Raw genomic sequence first — 21,892 nt, 5'->3', positions numbered from 1 at the left:
GGCTTCCTGATGTCCAGGACCTTCGCCCTACCCAAGATTTCCTACAGGCTGTTTCGTCCATCAACGCCCCATTCACAGACTATTGGGTCAACAAAATGGAAGACGAGGCCGTATTCGGCAAGCCTGAGTGGAAGACCGACTTCCCGGACGGCATTAAGATCAGTGAGATCTTTGAACGAGCTCACCGAATCAAGGCCGCCAACAACAGCAAAGGATCATTCGGAGCTGCCTTCCAAGGCAAGGAGAGAAATCGGAGAGGAAAGAGGACAAGCCTAAGTGGTCTTCAAGCAAGAACGCTGATGGTGTTCCTATGTGTGTCTGCGGAGAATATCACCGCTTCGTAGATTGCTTCTATCTCATCAAATCAGCTCGGCCTGATGGCTGGACTCCTGATCAGAAGGTTGAGAAGAAGATCAAGGAAATCCTCGACTCCAATCCATGGGCAAAGAAGATGACGGAGAAAGCACAAGACTTCAAGAAGAAGGAAATGGAGAAATCGTCCGACTCCTCCGTTAAAGGCACAGCGTTTGCCGGTCTTCTACCAGCTCCTGACAACACACCGCCTCCTTCAACACCTCCATCAACCAGTTTCTCGACGGGAAAGGCAGTCTACCCGCTGTATGACTCCTTTATCCTTGATTCGGATCAGACACACACATTTGCAACAACCGATCCCGTTTTCTTGACTACACCGCCCTTGCAGAGCCAAAAGAGCTCTTTGCAGGCGATAGTCAACTTCAGATCCTTGGCTACGGCACAGTCCGTATGAAGCTTGAAGAAGGAGGACTTTTTCAGCTCAACGAAGTTGCCTTCGTGCCAAAATTCCACACCAACATCGCATCCTCGACCGCTTTCTTGCGAAGGGATACAACTGGAATCCACTATCTGGACGCGTCTCTAAAGACGATCAGATTATATTTCATACGAAACGCCGCTTTCGTCAACCGGTCATCGAGTTCAACCCGATTAAGGAGGCTCTCGCCTCCAACTTCACATCTTCATCTGCACCTCGCGCAGTGAAAACAGCAGATGCTACGCTTTGGCATAAGCGCCTAGGTCACTTGAACGCTCAAGCCCTAGAGCATCTTGTTGAGAACACGACGGGTTCGAAGATCAAAGGCCCAGTTACCATCGATTGCACCGCGTGTTCCCTTGGGAAGGGAAAGAAGGTCGTCTCTCGCCGAACCCCTCAAAACCGAGCCCCAGACCATTCTGGAGAATCTACGTTGATATCTTCAGTATGAACACCTCATTCAACGGCAAGGAAGCTGTTCTTCTTATCAAAGATGAATTTACAAGCATGATCTTCATCTACCTTCTGAATGACGCGACACAAGGGTCCGTTATGACTGCTTTGAGAAACCATGAGGCAATGATTCAACGCCAATGGAATCTCAATATTTGCATTATCCACCGTGATAACGATCGTTCTCTTCAGAGTGCGTATGAGAGCTGGATCGAGGAAAAGGGATTCAAGATGAACCTTCTGCCCTTACACTCCCGCTCAAAACGGCTCTGCAGAGCGATCTGGGGGGGTAATATCTGCCCAGGCCAGAACAATGGGAATTGATGCCAATTTACCATCTGATCTTTGGCCAGAGACTTGGAAAGCTGCAGTGTTTTTGCACAACAGATCGCCCATGCAGAACCACAGCTTCCGAACGCCTTTCCAGCTGCTTCATCAGTGGCTGCGAGACAACAACAGAGACATAGGCTACCAGCAAGACCAGCCTGACATCACGTTTCTCAAGGCATACGGCTGCAGAGCCTATCCTTGACACCCCAGGCCCTTCAGAACAGACAGAAGAAGGACCTAAAGACCGACCCTCACACAGAAATCGGTTATCTCGTTGGATATGATTCCACGAACATTTTCAGGATCTGGATTCCGTCCACATCAGAAGTCCGAAGGGTCCGAGATGTGACCTTCAATGAAAGCATCTTCTATGACGGAAATGATCAGCCACCAGAACCTATCCCACAGCGCGTGGAAGTACAGCTTCCAGCCCACATCGAGGACGAGTCGGATTACGAGGAAATCCCCACTCAAATCGATGAACCTGAACCTGACCCCGTTGAGCAATCTCCTCAACCTCAGACCAAGGAGACGCCACCACGATTGTGGTACAACCCGAACCATCTGATCATGAGGACTCGGATGATCAGGATGAGTTTCATGACATTCAGCACCCATATCCGACACCGGACCCCGGTCCGAGTGACTCTCAGCCACGGCGCTCAGCCCGCACTCCAAAGCCTCGCAAGCTCAGTGCTTTTTCGACCAACACTAAGGGTCAATTCCACAGCTCTTTCTTTCTCGGCAGAGAAGAAAAACTTCACAGACGACACCTTCCTCCCGAACCTACGACGTATAAGGAACTTCGCACCCACAGATTTGGTCCTCAGTTCAGAGAAGGAGCCCACGCCGAGTGGAAAGCACTCCAACAGAGAGGAACCTTCAGAGCGGTCCCCAGAGACCAGGTCACGGGCAAGCTTTGCCACTTACCTGGGTCTTTAAGTATAAGTTCGACAAGCATGGCTTTCTTACAAAGTTCAAAGCCCGTCTTTGTGTTCGAGGAGATCTTCAACAGCTAGGTGACAAGGACACCTATGCAGCAACCCTTGCAGGACGTTCTTTCCGGATTCTCATGGCCATCACCGCCAAATTCGACCTTGAGACCCGACAGCTCGACGCAGTTAATGCCTTCACAAACGCCCTCTTAGAAGACGAGGAGGAGGTCTATGTAGCCTTCCCAGACGGATACTACAGACAGGGATGGGCTCTTCGCCTCATGCGAGCCCTCTATGGCCTCCGACGGTCCCCTCTTCTTTGGCAGAAGGAACTCACTGCTGCATTCAGAGAGCTTGGTCTTACACAGTGTCCCGACGAACCCTGCATCTTCCAGAACGACTGGCTCACTGTTTTCTTCTTCGTTGACGATATTGTTTTCCTCTATCGCAAGGAAAACGAGGACGCAGCTGATGAGATGGTTGCAGCCCTCAAGAGGAAGTACGCGATGACAGACCAAGGGAATTACAATGGTTCCTTGGTATCAGAGTCCTGCGTGACAGACCCAACAGGAAGCTTTGGCTATGCCAAGACTCCTACATTGAAAGGATGGTTCAACGGTTCGACCTTCAACGGCGTGACCACTTCAGAGGAGCCCTTTCCCGTGCAACGAAGTCCAGCCGCACACAGGGCAGGCTTCTCCAGACCAAATTCAGCTATACCAGAGCAAAGTTGGATCACTGAACTACGCCGCAGCTATCACCCGCTCGGACATAGCCAAGCCAGCGTCTAAACTAGCTGAATTCCTCAACAACCCTTCCGAGCATCACTCCAAGCTCGCAGACCATCTGATCGAGTACCTTTACGCCACTAGGTATCTCGCCATCCAGTTTTCAGGAAAACCCTGCCTCGACGAGGATGTTGTTCCTCAGCTCCACGCTCAACATCATAGCGATTTCCAAAGCGCATCCGACGCTGCTTTCGCTGATAATAAAGAGACTCGCAAGTCATCCCAGGGTTCAATCCTTACCCTCTTCGGTGGCCCTATTGCTTGGAAAGCCGGTAAACAGGATACAGTCACCACTTCTTCCACAGAAGCTGAATTGCTTGCTCTCACACACGGCAAAGGAGACTATTGCAACCTTCCGTCTCTTTGAGCAGCTCTCTTAAGCTTGATGGAATTCCGACGATCCAATGTGACAACCTTCAAACCATTCGTCTTGTTACACAGGATATTCCACGCCTCCGCACAGCCCTTCGTCACGTTGACATCCACACCTGTTGGGCTAGGCAGGCATTTGAGAAAGGCCTCTATAAGCTCACTTATACGCCTACTTCCCAGATGATTGCAGACGGCCTCACCAAAGCTCTGCCAGGCCAGAAATTTGCTACTTTCGTCAAACAACTCGGTCTCGTCGATATCTCTACGTTGCTAGGGATCTAGTTTCTTTCTTCAGTTTGCACTGCCCACTAGCCAGCACAACCTGGGGTATGTCACACATAGGATATCAGCCTCCAACAGTCTGACCCCTATTCGCACAGTCCGTTTCACATTTCCCACAGAAACTTCTAGGAGGCATCATCAACGCATCAGTGGCTTCCAGATGATCTGATCAGATGCTTCCATTCACTACCATTCCCTTCCATTCTCATATTCAGGCAGTCTATAAAGATCTCGCCTCTTTCCCACCTTAGATAGCAGAATCAAGAGTCTTCCAGTCCCTGATCTTTATGCCCACTTGCTCATCCTCCGTGCGATAGTCTATATAGGGTCTTAGGGATAGCTATATCCCTTATTAGGTCTTTAAGCTAATTAAGCTAGTCGTCTATATCTTCCGCGGTAATAGAATCGGCAGTCGGTCTTATATTTAATATCGTGATCGGCTTCACGCTTGTTCTTATTGTACAAAGTCAATAGAGGCGCTGTCGAGAGGGCCATCCGTTCTTTGGAAAACCCATTTGCCCGAGGTCAGGGGCGCCCAACTGCGTTGACTGAGGATGAAGATAACGCCCTTGTGGCGTACATACAGTGGATGGAGCGTACTGGTATTCCAGCGGGAAAGGAGCAGCTTGAGGCTGCCGCAAATACAATCAGCGCAGCGACGAGATCCATCATCAAGACCTATGTCTCAGAACTGGCTCGCAGGCTGGCGCCAAAGTCACCCTGAGGTCAAGAAGACTTACTTGAAGGCCGTCGAGAGCACGGAAGTCTTTTGAAGCGCAGAGTGTTGAGGAAGTGAATGACTTCTTCTCTAACCTCGATGAGACTATCAAGAAGTTTCGCATTGGGGCATCGGAGATTTGGAATGAAGATGAAGCCGGCATTCGGATCGGCTGCTTGCGAGAACGCGTACACGTTCTCGTGACCCGCACCACACGCGTGAAGAGTCGGGTGGAAGTTCTCGATCCGGCGAATCGAGAATCCTGCACAGTTATTGGCACGATCAATGCTGCAGGGGACTCTCTTCCTCCCTGGATCATCTTCGCGCATTTCCCTACCACGAATTGGGCCGGTAACTTATCGCTATTGATAGTGGCGTCCGCTTTGCTCAATCACCAACCGGCTTCAGCAACGCTCAGATACATCTCGAATGGGCGAGGCACTTCAATCGCTGGTCCTGGGCATCCTCAGCGCAAGCACAACGCTCTGGGAAGTCACTAGAACAATGGTTTGGCTGTGATGAGCATCTTCGTGTTCCAAACCTTGGGATGACGACGGTTGAGGCACCTCCGACCCAACGGGACGAGAAAGATAGGATTTTCCGGTTGCTCGTTGTAGATGGCTTCACAGGGCACGACGACTCGAATTCGCTGAATACTGCATCAATTTTGATATCATCATCGCCATTCTCCCCCTCATTCCACACACATCATGCAGCCGCTAGATGTTGGTGTTTCCAACCACTGAAAGCGGCACACCAGAAAGCTCTACGAAAAACACTCGCAGAGGGCCACCTTGCTTTCTCGCGGGTTGACTTCCTCAACGCTTTTCAAAAAGTCTACGAGGCTGGGTTCACGCGCCATAACATCATTGCGGGCTTCGAAAAAACAGGTCTTTACCCCGTGACACCAAAACCCGTTGTTGCAAGGCTTCTCAACGAGCAGCTTCGGCAGCAGAGACTTGTGAACCCGGCTTATAACTCACTTTTGCCTAATGAAGCCCGTTTCCAGATCGCTGCGGATACTACGAACAGGATTAGGCAGCGGTACCATGACGTACTGAGTTCACCAACTCGTGAGGGTTTGCGTCAGACTGCTAAGGTGGTGACAGAAGCCCTCATCCTGCAATCTCAAGTCCAATCCTTTATAAAGGACCGAAATAGCCGTATAGAAGCGTGGGCAAGCAGGAAGAAGCGAGGCAAGATCGTTAAGCCGTCCGGTCAATTCATCACGAGCTGCAACATCGAGGACATCCAGCGCGAATACGAATGCAGTCTCGAGCAGCATACAAGCGGCAAACCCGGCGAGAGCTACGGATGCATCTCAAACGAATTCGCGACGAGATGGCGGGTATAAGGGCGGATTACAGCGCTAGCAAGAAGCAGGAAGTCAACGGGAAACTCAAGACGATGAATTTCAAGCCTTGGCTACAACATACGGGGCGTGATATTGAGTTCTACACACTCCAAGAGTCCCACGAGACATTCACAAAGGCCCTGAAAGAACCTAAAGCAGACCCATTCTTTGTAGACACTACAAAGGCGAATAACACTGCAAGCGATATCCTCGCCCGCGCAGTTAGGCGGCCGCATCCCCTAGAGGATATGTCGTCTTTACCTTGCAGTGAGGATACAGTTCACTTTCACGGTCTCGGCCCCTTCAACAACGACGACGAAGACGACGAAGAAGAGTACAATGATGACGAAATGCTCCAGCGATCTATAGAGGAAGACATAGCATTGGGGGAATCGTGGATGCCTTCATCGCCTCCAGTTGTCATGGCTGAATCTCTCGCAGATACTCCATGCCCACAACATCACACTCGGCCCTACGATAACATACAAGAGATGCTACGAGACTTTCGTGAGGTGCGAAAATGCTGAATAGAGCAAGAAACATACGGGATTAGCGTATACGTAGCCATTCTTGGGCAGTTGAGATAACCCGACTTGTCTCGAAACCAGTCTGCCGGCGAGCTCGAATGGTCGCCTGTAAAGCTATATTTAACTTCTTCTTCATGTCAGAGACTAAAGAGGAGCCCCAGAAGTCGAATCTAATGTGTATTCCGAATGATAACTTATTGTGTACGGTAGTGTGATGTAGTTCGTTGAGATGCACTCATTTTCATGCCCAAAATTTAGGGAGGCGACTGTTCTCGCGAAGAGAGGGTGCAAGTGATGAATAGATTATGTTTCTTGTCCTTAGATTCTTCTTCCTCCCTAACAAAAAGTGACTTCTTATAGTTCTGTCACCTGTGGCTGCCTTGTGGTGGCGATGTCGCCACCCAGGCCGTCTAGATGACGTTGTCATCTAGAAGGTTCGATACCACCGCTTAACAACAATATTATTCATCCTTCTCAGTCACCTTTGCTAGAGTCAGCCCGACTAGGTAACTTCCGGACCTAGATCGTTAACCCGTTTTCACGACACACCCCCTTAGCTATAGCCTATCCCGATCGGGTGTAGCTAAAAAGCCTTTTAAGGGCAACGATCGAAGGGCCGATCGACCGGTGTGAATAGGAGATACGAATGCTTTACCTTCCCGGCGGCATAGGCTTCCTATGGTCTTTGATCTGGTCTCGGAGGTCTTCTAACCGGGCCTCTAGGCGTAGCCGCTCCGTGAGATCTTCGAGCCCAATCATCCTTTGGAACTCGAAGAGTTTCTGCTTGGCAGAGCTTTGGTCAAGCCATCGGCTCTCATATGTGCCGTGGGGACCCAACGGACCCGGATTCGGCCTTCCTGGCATTCCTGACGTAGCCAGTGTTGATGGATATCGACATGCCTTAGCCGTGTAGATAGCTTCGCGCCCTCTTCGAGGAGCCTGATTGTCTGCGAGTTATCACACTCTACTAGCAACGGCAAGGGATCTGAATCCGTAAAGACGTCAACAACCGGCTTAAGAAGATTGCTTCCTTTGAGGCTTCTGAAAGAGCTAGGAGCTCTGCCTCTGTGCTCGACGTTGTGACTGTGGCTTGCTTCGAGGCTTTCCACGCAATGGTTCCCCCGAATAGGGTCATAACGTAGCCTTGAGAGCTCTTTCTGTCGAGAGAATTGTCTGCAAATGATGCATCACTCGAACAAAGAAACAGTTCGACTTTCTTTGAGCCCCCAAGCCTTATGCCGTACGAACGCGTGCCGTAGAGATAAAGGATGACTCTATCTACGGCTCGTTGGTGTGATTCGTCCGGGTTCTGGTTGTGGCGGGCTAGCCGGGAGACTGCAAATGCAATATCCGGCCTCGTGGATATGGCTGAAAAGAGCACAGATCCGACCTTCTGGAGATATTGATGTATCTCCCTTTGGTTTGCTTGGCTAGAAGCCGGAAGGAGCTCTTCGTTCGTGACCATCGGAGTGTCTGGGAGCTTCGAAGGGCCTAGGCTTTCGGGAACGTACTTATGAGCTATCTTGTCGATATACGAATCCTGGGTCAGCCAGATCGTTCGATGGGGCCGATCCCGGAGGATGTGTATCCCTAGAAACCATTTAGGTTCCCTAGGAAGCTCATTTTATAGCGTTCTTCGAGCCTTTGTATGGCTTCCTTAGCTAAGCCTTCATCTTCCTTTCGGTAGGCCCAGATAATGTCGTCCACGTAGAAAAAGACGGTCACGGCACCCTTCATCATCACACAGGGTTCCTGAGGGACTTTCTTGAACCCCAGCTCTTCGAGGGAGCCTGTGAGATGCTGTTGCCAAAGAAGAGGGGATCGGCGTAGGCCGTAGAGAGCTTTCCGAAGCCGTAGCACCTTCCCGGGTTTCTGGAAGCCTGGCGGCATCCTCATAAAGACGACTTCTTCTTCTTCAAGAGGGCAATTGACGAATGCGTTGACGGCATCCATCTGATCAAGCTCGAGGTCATACTCGGCGGCAATGGCCATGAGGGTCCGGAAAGACATCCCGGCTAAGGTTGTGGCCCGGGTCGGAAGGTCCCCCTTTTTCTGTTGGTTGCCGCAAACGACGAGCCGGGCTTTGCATTTCTGAAGAAGTCCATGCTTATCTGTCTTATAGATGAATACCCACTTGCATCCGAGAACCTGGTGGCCGGCAACCCTTTTCCAAGAAATCTCTTCAAAGGAGCCCATTTCCTCATGTGAGGCAAGATGATCTTGTTGGGCTTGGGCGAATTCCTCCCTATAAGGGTGATTCTCGAGTTGTTTCTGGGTTTCTGGTGGATCCGGGAGATCTCTCTTATGGACCTTGGTGGGCTTCTTTTGTGGCCTGAAGAGCCTCCCTGCTGTAAATGCTCCGCGGCATCCGTCTTGGATGGGCGTAGGATTAAAGTCCGAAAATCGGTCCGATCGGTCGAAAAACGGGTCTTCCTGTCCTATCCCTGTCTGATCAGACGCTTCCTTGGCTTTGCAGAGCAAGGCCGAAAAAACAGCCGCTGTAGGATTGTCCGGAAAGTGAGGTTTTTCCACCCCCTCACGGAGGGCTGCTTTCCCTCCCACCCCCTCAGGGGTAGCGACAGGAAGATGGACTGAAAAGACTGCCCCTGGTTCGTCTTCTGAATCCGCTGTTGTGGGAGGCGTCAGAAGGCCAGCTTCTTCGAGAACTCTAGCCCTCTCGTAGTCTTCCTTTTCCTGTTCTTCGCTTTGGTCTTCTTCTTCTTGGGTCATTACGACGATCGTGCTTCCTGCAGTGCTTTCTGCGTCGAGGCCTTCGATATCGGTTTCTTCATCGGTTTCTTCATCGAGAGCTTCTTGGTTACCTCTCTGATCCTCCGGGATCTCTATCTTCTGGATAAGCTCTTCGATGCCTGATAGCAGCGATTGTTGCTCGAGCTTTCCGTCGAAGAAGGTATGTTCGTCGAAAACAACGTCTCTTGTCGAGACAACCCTCTTAAGATATGGAATCCAGATCCGGAAGATATTCGTAGAATTATAACCGACAAGATACCCAATATGAGCCCTCGGATCAAGCTTCCGCAGTTTGTCCCTTTTCAATTGGGCGTTTGCAGTCATCGCGTAGGCCCTGCAACCGTAAGCCCGAAGATGTGACAGTTGGGCATTCTTGCCTGTGAACAGCTCGATCGGGGACTTCCATTCAAGTTCTTCTTCGGCCCCTGGCTTCGCGTCGGGCTCCGGAGCGTCGGACCCGGCGTTGATTTGGACCCTCGGCTCTCTTGGAGTTCGATTTCGAAGATAACATGCGGCTTCCACGATCTCTTTCCAGAGGTTATGCGGGAGCCTTGAAGCGATTCTCATCACCCTGCCTCTTTCTATAGAAAGGCCTCCCGATCTTTCGCCCCTCCATTCTGGGATTGGGTGTTTGAAGCCGATCTTTCCGCTGAAATGCCCTTCTTTCGTAACCATGCTGTGATCTTCTTCGTAAAGAGCTCCCCATCTGAGCGTACGACCTTCACTTCGAAGCCGTATCGGTCTTTCATCCAATGGACAAAATCCCTCAACACAGCCCAATTATGCTTCTCTTGGTAGGTCCGCATAAAATAGGGAAAACCATTCCTGTAAAGGCGTCTGTGATAAACATCACACGGACGAAGTCTTCGTGGTCTGCGGAAAGGTCGGTCCAGTCGATCCAAATCTCGTGACAAGGGCGATTTCTTTCCCGGTCGGGGTCTGCGGAAATTTGTTTCCTGGCCTTCCCTGAGCACAGAATTCGCACTCCACAGTCTTTGGCCCTTGATTCGAACCCCGTTTCGAAGGCCTAGCTTGTGGAGGGCCAGTGGGGGTGACCGAGGCGGGCGTGCCAGAGGTTGCCGTCTCCTTGGCTGGCCGGGCGAGGTCTTTGGTCCCGGCCCTTCGAGGTTTTGTTGCTTGGAAGACTGTGTCGAAATTCACGGTCTCCGCTTCTGCTGTTGGCCTGAACTCCAGGACGAATTGTTGGTATCTCCTTTGAAGAATCCCAATCGTCTGATTCCGCCGTACTAGCCTCGTAGGCTCCGAGAAGGTGTCCCAATAGATTCCTTCATCTCGTAGGGTTTGGAAGGAAATCAGGCTCGTTGAAAAGCTTGGGCAGTAAGCTACCTTTTTCAGCCGAAGTATTTGGAATGATCCGTCCGGTAAGGTCATCGTGAAATTAACCCTGCCGTACCCTCAATCCGGACTTCTGATTCCCCTGTGATTAGGTAGTCTTTCTGGGCCTTTCTGAATGACCGGAATCGGCTGAGTGTATTACACACGTGAAGTGAAGCTCCTGAGTCAAGGATCGCGGATAGGCGGAGCGGGTATTCCGATGCTGCCACCGATGACCCGGCTGGGTAGACGAAAGCCGGATTGGCCGTCCCAACCATCCGTCCTCGAACCCGGGTCGCTGGTTGCTATTTCCCATCTTTCTGGATTTCGCGGATCTCCTCGACCTTCTTCCGTAGGTCGGGGTTGTCCTGATAGCTTTCTGGGCTTTCTTGCACAGCCTTTCAGATCGATTGAAATGGCCTGGCCGTAATTCCTCGAAGACTTGCCAGCAACCCTCAAGTTCATGGCTGTCAAGACCACAAGCTGGGCAACGGTCTTTGTCAGATGCTTCCTTCCTCTTCTTCCGTGGCGTGGAATCTTCTTTCGGACTGGCCTGAAAGCCGGCTCCTCTTTTCACCGTTCCCGGGGCCGTTACTGGGTTCAATTCGACGATTTCCCTGACCTGGCGAGCTGCTTCCTGGTAGGTCCATCTTTCTTCTAGGTATTGTTTTGGTCGCTTTGGGGATTCTCGATGCAGTCCTGGCCTATGTGCTTGGTAGATCTTGAACTGGATGGCAGCGGCTTCTTCGTCTAGCCTTTTGCTTCCGCGGATAAATATAGCCGAGAAGCCGTCGGAAAGGGGCTTAATCAGGCTAGCTATGTCTCGCAGCCATTGGCCGGTCACAGCCTCCACGAGGAAGTACTGTTCAGCTTCTCCCATGATTTCCTCCCATCTAGCGAGCCAGGTAGAGATATTCTTCGTCGGAAAAGCTCGAAGATGGATCGTATACTGGGCTCGGATACGTTCCATCATATAGCCCCTCGTTGGGGCTGTCGAGGCCTCGAGCTTTACAAACCACTCCCGAAGAGTCTCGTCGTCGTGAAGGGAGGTCAACTTCGCTTTGCTAATCGTCTCCGTAATCGTCGTACGGGCTGCTGTGACGAGCCTCGTCTCGTAGAGGTATTCCTTTCGGCGACCTTCGTAGTCCCTCGATGCTTCAGAATAAGCCTTCTGCTGGCCTGCATTCAGATCAGCAAATCTTTCAGCCTCAGCGTTGAAATCACTGAATTCGGGGCGTTCAGGTAGTTCAAGGGGGGTCTTGTCATGTTCGAAGATGAGCTTGTGGATGGTCTTGTCCACACGGGCCCGAAGCTCCTTTAGCCACTTATCCCAATCCTGAGGCTCCGTAAGAATCGTGCGCTGGATGGTGTCCTTCGACATCTTGGTTGAAGCAGAAAGGATGATTAAGGAGAGAGAAATGGGGCGTAGAGGTGTCTTAATCGACGATAAGTTCAATCGAGAGCGGTTGTGGAAGAATGCAGCAGCCGGAAGTTACAGAAACACTGTTTCTCCCGGGCTCATAACTCTCGCGAAGAGAGGGTGCAAGTGATGAATAGATTATGTTTCTTGTCCTTAGATTCTTCTTCCTCCCTAACAAAAAGTGACTTCTTATAGTTCTGTCACCTGTGGCTGCCTTGTGGTGGCGATGTCGCCACCCAGGCCGCCTAGATGGCGTTGTCATCTAGAAGGTTCGATACCACCGCTTAACAACAATATTATTCATCCTTCTCAGTCACCTTTGCTAGAGTCAGCCCGACTAGGTAACTTCCGGACCTAGATCGTTAACCCGTTTTCACGACAACTGTCACGGAATTTTTGTGATGTCACGGAATTTTTGTGCCAACTAAAGGGCGTAAGACCTTTAGTGGGCTGCCGTGGCCCCACCACGCTTAGACCAACGGGTAGTCACCTTTTGCAGGTGCGCCACCCCATGGCATGTTACAAGCGTCCATTTAAGGATCATCGGGCCTGGTGAGCAGGCCCCACAGCGTTTGCACGTTTGTCAGGCCAGCCTGCGAACCTTTCGGCGCAAACCACGCTGGAGTCCACGGTGCGGCTCAAAGGCAACTATTGGACGTAAAACGTGGTGGGTTTGGCGCCGAGACCGGTTGCCACCATCTGGCTTCTCCCCCACCTTTCCGCGCTTTGAGGGCCTACAAAGCGATGTCAGAATAAAACCCCTGCAGAGGCATTTGTCTGGTACTGGACGGTTGCTACATCACAATTAAGAGACCGCTATTTCAACTGGCCATCCAAACAAGTTGCTGAGTCGTTTTGTAAACTAACGGCCGCTTTTCCAGTCGCTCGGGCCCGAGACGGTCTTCAGCAAGGAGTGGTAGTAGTCCAACCGGGAACGGTCGGTGGATCCGACAGCTACAGTACAGTCAAGACTTGAGACAAGAACGTCAAGTAGCTGATAGTAGCCCTATTGGCCAGGTCGGCCGCCGAGAGTGATGAAATTGTGTGTCCAGTACCTGCCACCATGGGCAGCATCAACTACCCGTTCTTGATGTGTTATAAATACGTCCGGCATGCCTTGCCACAGCCAAAGGCACGCCTCGCTCCAACGGCCACCAGACGACATGTCACAGTCTGAGATTATTCAGGCCATCTTAGCCAAGAGGGTCGCACCACAGCCACAGTGGAAACACAGAGCGCAAAATGCGCCCGCTCGGATGTCACAACAGGGAGTCAGAAAATTGTCGGGCAGTGGCATGTCCTCAAGGCCGGTAAATTCCGAGATGTCAAATTCTTTGAAGAACTTGACGGCACAGCAGACCACTCGCCAGGCACCCTGCGCCTATACCTCGCAGGGCTCAAGCAACACGTGGTATTTCGAGTGGCCCGTTTGGCCTTCTGTATCTGTCATGTGCTGACCAGGATACAGGGCAGTCGACAGCGGCCAGCACAATCTGTTGCAAACGCGACTCTCTAGGCAAGTGTTATTGCAACTAGCCAGTTCTACGCCGCGCTGCTAACTGCCTCACTAGCTTGCAAGACTTAGTACTGCTCCAAGACTCGCAGTACGTTGGAACCATGTCGGAAATACAAGGCGTGGAGCGACTAACGACCCGCAGAATAAAGGAAACCCAGCGAATGTATGTCAGATGTTCTGTCGTCATGGGCGCTCATCTGACCGGTTGAGAACAGTGTCAATGATCTGTTGCTGAGCAAGGACGAGTAAGCTCGCGCGCGCGCTGGTACTACGCAGCAGTCTAACTTGCCGTATAGGGAGAAAGATAAAGTGCAGGAGGTGTGGAATAGCATCAAGCAGTTGGTGGAGACGTATCCATTGCCTGGCCAGGACGACGTGAATCCCACCCTTTGCCTTTCCGCCGCTTCCCGAGTAGAATGATAGCTTGATGAGGATTTTCATTTCGCATACTCGTATTTCGAGCGGGGTGCGCAGGAGGATCTCGCTGGTCGATGTCTTCTAAGCCATGTTTTTCCATGCCAGATGGCGATCGTCCCTGCCGCAGCCAGGTCTTCGACACCCCATCAACAGGATAATTTGTCCAGAATCAAGTCACAGATGTGTTGGTGTATGGTACTGGTCGCAGGCCGGCAGGGAGCCCCTTGCACTCGCGCTACCTTGAGCCTGAAGTGGCCCGTCGCACCTGGCACCATAGCGTCATCCGACCGCCGAAATAACCTGTTTGGAGTGAGGGCTGCTTAACGAGGAACAAGGGGACAACGGAGTGGAAGCGGACTATTGGGCGTCGAAATCCTGCTTCGCGAGTGTCCGCCTATGTTGAGCTCCATCCCGACTTCAGTTGCCAAGCCATCAGTCATGTTGCGGTGTGAGCAGCGGCATATTGGCCTCAGTATTCACCGGGGTGTCGTCGGAGCGTAGTTGATGGCAGGCCTCTGTGCTGATACCGCGCAGCCCGTTCCCCTGTTCCCCTCTGCTTCGTCCAACCCTACGACTGTCATGAAAACGGGTTTACGATCTAGGTCCGGAGGTTACCTAGCGGGCGGGCTGACTCTAGCAAAGGTGACTGAGAAAGATGAATAATGTTGTTGTTAAGTGGTGGTGTCGAACCTTCTAGATGACAACGTCATCTAGGCGGCCTGGGTGGCGACATCGCCACCACAAGGCAGCCACAGGTGATAGAACTATAAGAAGTCACTTTTTGTTAGAGGAGGAAGAATCTAAGGACAAGCAACCTTAATCCTCTTCATCACTTGCATTCTCTCTTCGCGAGAACGACCGCGGTATGCCGCCGAGAGTGGCTCCTCCACAACTCTCCCCTGTAAAAATTCTGACCCTGGAGAGCTGTTAGCGGCTTGCTAGCTGGGGCCAGATTTACAGGCCACCCGACCGCGCTTTGGCTGCGGATATGATCGCCTTGGCGTGCACAGCTGGATCAGCGCGGCCATCTGAAACCATCTACGGCTCGTCATTGGCCGATCTCTAATAATTCACATAACTACGGCGGGGACAGGAATTCAAGGAGTCCGCCTGATATCAGTCAGCCCGACCATAGATGATACACCAGAAATGGGACATATTCAAGACACTATATACCCGATCGGCGATCGAAGCATTTTGGATTTGACTAAGCCCACGAAAGCGTGGAGCATTTAAAGATGGCTGAGGCTCCCCTCGTAGTAATAGTGTCTATATTACTCACAACTGGACTGCTTGACACTGTTATTATTCCCACTTTAAGCACCTTTAGCAAAAATGAAGGTTACGATAGTCCTTTTGACAACCCTTGCTGGGTGGGGACTAGCAAGCCCAGTGTTGGATGCAGAATCGGGGGCGAAACTGGAGAAACGAGCGGTATCCATCCCGTGATTGACGATGTTGCTTGGCTGCTCGCAGTATACTGATATATATGGCAACTCTAGGTCGTAAGTATTCATCCCGTGCTTGACGATGTTTCTTGGCTGCTCGCAGTATACTGATATATATGGCAACGCTAGAACGTAAGTATCCATCCCGCGATTGACGACGAGCGTTGGCTATGCCCGCAGTATACTGATATAGATGGCAACTCTAGTGTGTAAGTATCTATCCCGTGATTGACGACGAGTCATGATTACTCGAATTATGCTGATATAGATGGCAACTCTAGTGTGTAAGTATCTATCCCGTGAAAGACGACGAGTCTTGACTGCTCGCCATATGCTGATATAGATGGCAACTCTAGTGTGTAAGTATCTATCCCGTGATTGACGACGAGTCTTGGACTGCTCGCTAGTAGTATGCTGACATAGATGGCAACTCTTAGGTCGTAAGTATATATCCCGTGATCGACGACGAGCCTTGACTACTCGCAGTATGCTGACGTAGATGGCAACCCTAGATCGTAAGTATATATCCCGTGATCAACGACGAGCCTTGACTACTCGCAGTATGCTGACGTAGATGGCAACTCTAGACCGTAAGTATATATCCCATGATCGATGACGAGTCTTGACTGCTAGTATGCTGATATACAGGGCAACTCTAGCCCGTAAGTATCTATACTATAACTGACGACGAGTCTTGACTGCTCGCAGTATACTGATGTAGATGGCAACCCTAGGAAGTAAGTATTTATCCCATGATTTGACGACAGATCTCGGCTGCTCGCAGTATGCTGACATAGATGGCAACTCTAGAGGGTAAGTATCTATCCCGTGATTGACGACGAATCTTGACTGCTCGCAGTATACTGATATACATGGCAACTCTAGTGGGTAAGTATCTATCCCGTGATCGACGACGAGTCTTGACTGCTCGCAAGTAGTATGCTGACATAGATGGCAACTCTAGGGCGTAAGTATCTATCCCGTGATTGACGACGAGTCTTGGACTGCTTGCAGTATGCTGACATAGATGGCAACTCTAGTGTGTAAGTATCTATCCCGTGGACGACGAGTCTTGACTGCTAGTATGCTGATATACAGGGCAACTGTAGCCCGTAAGTATCTATCCCGTGATTGACGACGAGTCTCGACTGCTCGCAGTATGCTGATATACATGGCAACTTGTAGAGTGTAAGTATCTATCCCGTGATTGACGACGAGTCATGATTACTCGAAGTATGCTGATATGCATGGCAACTCTAGTGTGTAAGTATCTATTCCATGGTAGACGAGTCTTCACTGCTCGCAATATGCTGATTTAACCCGTAGGCCGTAAGTATCTATCCCGTTGTTGACGAGTCTTGACTGCTCGCAGTATGCTGACGTAGATGGCATCTCTAGGTCGTAAGTATCTATCCCGTGATTGACGACGAGTCTTGAATGCTGGCAGTATGCTGATATACATGGCGTCTGTAGCTCGTAAGCATCAATCCCGTGGTTAACGACGAGTCTTGGCTGCTCTCACAATGCTGATATACATGGCAACTCTAGAGTGTAAGTATCTATCCCGCGATATCAGACGAGTCTTGACTGTCCTCGCAGAATGCTGACATAGAATGCCAACTCTAGAACGTAAGTATTTATCCCGTGATGGACGACGAGTCTTGGCTGCTCGCAGTATGCTGATATAGATGTCAACTCTAGCCCGTAAGTGTCTATCCCGCGATTTCAGACGAGTCTTGACTGTCCTCGCAGAATGCTGACATAGAATGCCAACTCTAGAACGTAAGTATATATCCCGTGATGGACGACGAGTCTTGACTGCTCGCAGCATGCTGACATAGATGGCAACTCTAGGTCGTAAGTATCTATTCCGTGATTGACGACGAGCCTTGACTGCTCGCAGTATGCTGATATAGATGGCAACACAACTAGTGTGTAAGTATCTATCCCATGATTGACGAGTCTTGGACTGCTCGCAGAATGCTGACATACATGGCAACTCTAGCGCGTAAGTATCTATCCCGTGATCGACGAGGAGCATGGACTGCTCTCACAATGCTCATATGGATGGCAACTCTAGAACGTAAGTATCTATCCCGTGATCGACGACGAATCGTGACTGCTCGCAGTATGCTGACATAGATGGTAACTCTAGGCCGTAAGTGTCTATCCCGTGATTGACGACGAGTCTTGGACTGCTCGCGGTATGCTGACATGGATGGCAACTCTAGCCCGTAAGTGTCTATCCCGTGTTTGACGACGAGTCTTGGACTGCTCGCAGTATGCTGACATAGCTGGCAACTCTAGCCCGTAAGTGTCTATCCCGTGATCGACGACGAGTCTTGACTGCTCGCAAGTAGTATGCTGACATAGATGGCAACTCTAGGTCGTAAGTGTCTATCCCGTGATCGACGACGAATCGTGACTGCTCGCAGTATGCTGACAAAGATGGCAACTCTAGTGCGTAAGTGTCTATCCCGTGAAGGACGACCAGTCTTGGACTGCTCGCAGTATGCTGACATGGCAACTCTAGGGCGTAAGTATATATCCCGTGATCGACGACGAGCCTTGACTGCTTGCTAGCAGTATGCTGACGTAGATGGCAACTCTAGGCCGTAAGTATCTATCCCGAGATGGACGACGAGTCTTGGACTGCTCGGGGTATGCTGACTTAGATGGCAACTCTAGTGTGTGAGTATCTATCCCGTGATCGACGACGAGTCTTGGACTGCTCGCTAGTAGTATGCTGACATAGATGGCAACTCTAGGGCGTAAGTATCTATCCCGTGATCGACGACGAGTCTTGACTGCTCGCAGTATGCTGACATAGATGGCAACCCTAGGACGTAAGTATCTATCCCGAGATGGACGACGTGTCTTGACTGCTTGCAGTATGCTGACATATATGGCAACTCTAGATCGTAAGTATCTATCCCGTAATTGACGACGAGTCTTGACTGCTCGCAAGCAGTATGCTGACGTAGATGGCAACTCTAGCTCGTAAGTATCTATCCCATGATTGATCGACGACGAGTCTTGGCGGCTCGCAGTATGCTGACGTAGATGGCAACTCTAGCGGGTAAGTATCTATCCCGTAATCGACGACGAGTCTTGGACTGCTCGCTAGCAGTATGCTGACATAGATGGCAACTCTAGCTCGTAAGTATCTATCCCGTGATTGATCGACGACGAGTCTTGGCGGCTCGCAGTATGCTGACGTAGATGGCAACTCTAGGGGGTAAGTATCTATCCCGTGATCGACGACGAGTCTTGGAATGCTCGCTAGTAGTATGCTGATATAGATGGCAACTCTAGCTCGTAAGTATCTATCCCGTGATTGATCGACGACGAGTCTTGGCGGCTCGCAGTATGCTGACTTAGATGGCAACTCTAGGCCGTAAGTATCTATCCCGTGATCGGCGACGAGTCTTGACTGCTCGCAGTATGCTGACGTACATGGCAACTCTAGACCGTAAGTATATATCCCGTGGTCGACGACGAGCCTCGACTGCTCGCAAGTAGTATGCTGACGTACATGGCAACTCTAGGCCGTAAGTATCTATCCCGTGATCGACGACGAGCCTTGACTACTCGCAAGTAGTATGCTGACATAGATGGCAACTCTAGGCCGTAAGTATCTATCCCGTGATTGATCGACGACGAGTCTTGGCGGCTCGCAGCGGCTCGCAGTATGCTGACGTAGATGGCAACTCTAGCGGGTAAGTATCTATCCCGTGATCAACGAATCGTGACGGCTCGCAGTATGCTTATATGGCAACTCTAGCAGGTAAGTGTCTATCCCGTGGTCGACGACGAGTCTTGACTGCTCGCAAGTAGTATGCTGACATAGATGGTATTTCTAGAACGTAAGTATCTATCCCGTGATCGACGAATCGTGACGGCTCGCAGTATGCTGATATGGCAACCCTAGGCCGTAAGTGTCTATCCCGTGGTCGACGACGAGTCTTGGCTGCTCGCAGTATGCTGACACATATGTCAACTCTAGTGTGTAAGTGTCTATCCCGTAATGGACAACGAGTCTTGGACTGCTCGCAGTATGCTGATATGCATGGCAACTCTAGGACGTAAGTATATATCCCGTGATCGACGACGAGCCGTGACGGCTCGCAAGTAGTATGCTGACGTACATGGCAACTCTAGGCTGTAAGTATCTATCCCGTGATCGACGACGAGTCTTGACTGCTCGCAAGTAGTATGCTGACATAGATGGCAACTTTAGGGCGTAAGTATCAATCCCGTGATCGACGACGAGTCTTGACTGCTCGCAAGTAGTATGCTGACACAGATGGCAACTCTAGTGGGTAAGTATCTATCCCGTGATCGACGACGAGTCTTGACTGCTCGCAAGTAGTATGCTGACTTAGATGGCAACTCTAGCGTGTAAGTATCTATCCCGTGATCGACGTCGAGTCTTGACGGCTCGCAAGTAGTATGCTGACGTACATGGCAACCCTAGGCCGTAAGTATCTATCCCGTGATTGATCGACGAGGAGTCTTGACTACTCGCAAGTAGTATGCTGACTTAGATGGCAACTCTAGTGTGTAAGTATCTATCCCGTGATTGACTGCTCGCAGTATGCTGACTTAGATGGCAACTCTAGGGCGTAAGTATCTATCCCGTGATCGACGACGAGTCTTGTCTGCTCGCAGTATGCTAACATACATGCAACCCTAGATCGTAAGTATATATCCCGTGGTCGACGACGAGTCTTGACTGCTCGCAGTATGCTGACGTACATGGCAACTCTAGAACGTAAGTATCTATCCCGTGATCGACGACGAGTCTTGACTGCTCGCAGCATGCTGACATACATGGCAACCCTAGGCCGTAAGTATCTATCCCGTGATTGATCGACGAGGAGTCTTGACTACTCGCAAGTAGTATGCTGACTTAGATGGCAACTCTAGCCCGTAAGTGTCTATCCCGTGATCGACTGCTCGCAGTATGCTGACTTAGATGGCAACTCTAGGGCGTAAGTATCTATCCCGTGATCGGCGACGAGTCTTGACTGCTCGCAGTATGCTGACATACATGGCAACCCTAGTTCGTAAGTATATATCCCGTGATCGACGACGAGCCTTGACTACTCGCAGTATGCTGACGTAGATGGCAACCCTAGATCGTAAGTATATATCCCGTGATCGACGACGAGTCTTGACTGCTCGCAAGTAGTATGCTGACATAGATGGCAACTTTAGGGCGTAAGTATCAATCCCGTGATCGACGACGAGTCTTGACTGCTCGCAAGTAGTATGCTGACTTAGATGGCAACTCTAGGACGTAAGTATCTATCCCGTGATCGATGACGAGTCTTGACTAGTCGCAAGTAGTATGCTGACTTAGATGGCAACTCTAGAACGTAAGTATCTATCCCGCGATCGACGACGAATCGTGACTACTCGCAGTATGCTGACATACATGGCAACTCTAGGCCGTAAGTGTCTATCCCGTGATGGACGACGAGTCTTGGACTGCTCGCAGTATGCTGACATACATGGCAACTCTAGCCCGTAAGTATATATCCCGTGGTCGACGACGAACCTTGACTACTCGCAGTATGCTGACGTAGATGCCAACTCTAGCACGTAAGTATCTATCCCGTGATCGACCACGAGCCTTGACTACTCGCAGTGGAGAGTGCATGCTCTTGGCAGCATGTTGACACAACCGTCGATTGTAGTAACTCCGGTTTCTTGTGGCACACTGGCAGGTTCATTTGGCGAGTTGGGAACGTGTACGGCATGGATGCTTCGGTCGTTGTATGGAGTTCTCCTCGGGAGTTTAAGCTCGGCCGACCGTTAGCAGGGGTATTAACGTATCACAAATAATGGATCAAACCGTTGATCAAGCTCTTGGTGTCCTGAAACATGTCTCGTAAAGTTATTACTAAAATACTGCGCCACACCTTGCACTTGTCTTTAGGGCTGTGGTGCAAGGCGTACAATCAGCCGAAGGCTGCGAGTCTGGCTACCAGTCCAGCAGTCACCGAACAATCAGTATAGTATCTACAGTCATACTATCATCTGTGCCTTGGTCCTTGGAAAGTGTCGTTCTCGTCGCGGGTAGCATCAAGTGGAGTTACGTAGACCCGTGGCCTGTCTTGTACGGATTCTGGGTGAGAACCTGTCGTTTGCGAAGTTGCTGATCCCTCATTTTCATCTTAGTTCCTTCCGGCGGTGACGCATACGTCAGGTGATTGCGGTCAAACGGGGCATCCAGCATCAGACCCTGCAGCGTTTTCACACGCGAGACGGCCACGCAGCTCAATCCGGTCTAAAAGTCACGACAGGACACTGAGGACAGATCCGTCACGATCATGTCTTCGGTGGTGCTCTGCGAACTTGTGAACTGTAATGGCGTAGCATACGATCAGGGGAAACTGCGTACGAGTGCAGAGTGTGGCTTCGACGAGGAAGTCCTTGTCTACTGGC

The 21,892-nt window shown here is 50.8% G+C and overlaps 1 protein-coding gene across 1 annotated transcript; it reads right to left on the bottom strand.

The window, feature by feature from the left end:
* Positions 1–10,943: 10,943 nt before the first annotated feature.
* Positions 10,944–12,019, bottom strand: HRG_06746 (uncharacterized protein; the record flags this gene model as incomplete). The annotated part of the gene is made up of 5 exons (XM_044865217.1): positions 10,944–11,036; positions 11,092–11,121; positions 11,192–11,207; positions 11,261–11,295; positions 11,351–12,019. 5 exons carry the CDS (start codon positions 12,017–12,019, stop codon positions 10,944–10,946), a joined length of 843 nt encoding a protein of 280 aa, XP_044720157.1.
* Between the last annotated feature and the right edge of the window lie 9,873 nt (positions 12,020–21,892).

Source organism: Hirsutella rhossiliensis (assembly GCF_020360975.1).
Source record: "Hirsutella rhossiliensis strain HR02 chromosome Unknown scaffold00006, whole genome shotgun sequence".
In the NCBI taxonomy this organism is placed as follows: domain Eukaryota; kingdom Fungi; phylum Ascomycota; class Sordariomycetes; order Hypocreales; family Ophiocordycipitaceae; genus Hirsutella; species Hirsutella rhossiliensis.
The sequence above is the reverse complement of the archived record's forward strand: the minus strand, read 5'-3'. Positions and strand labels throughout refer to the sequence as shown.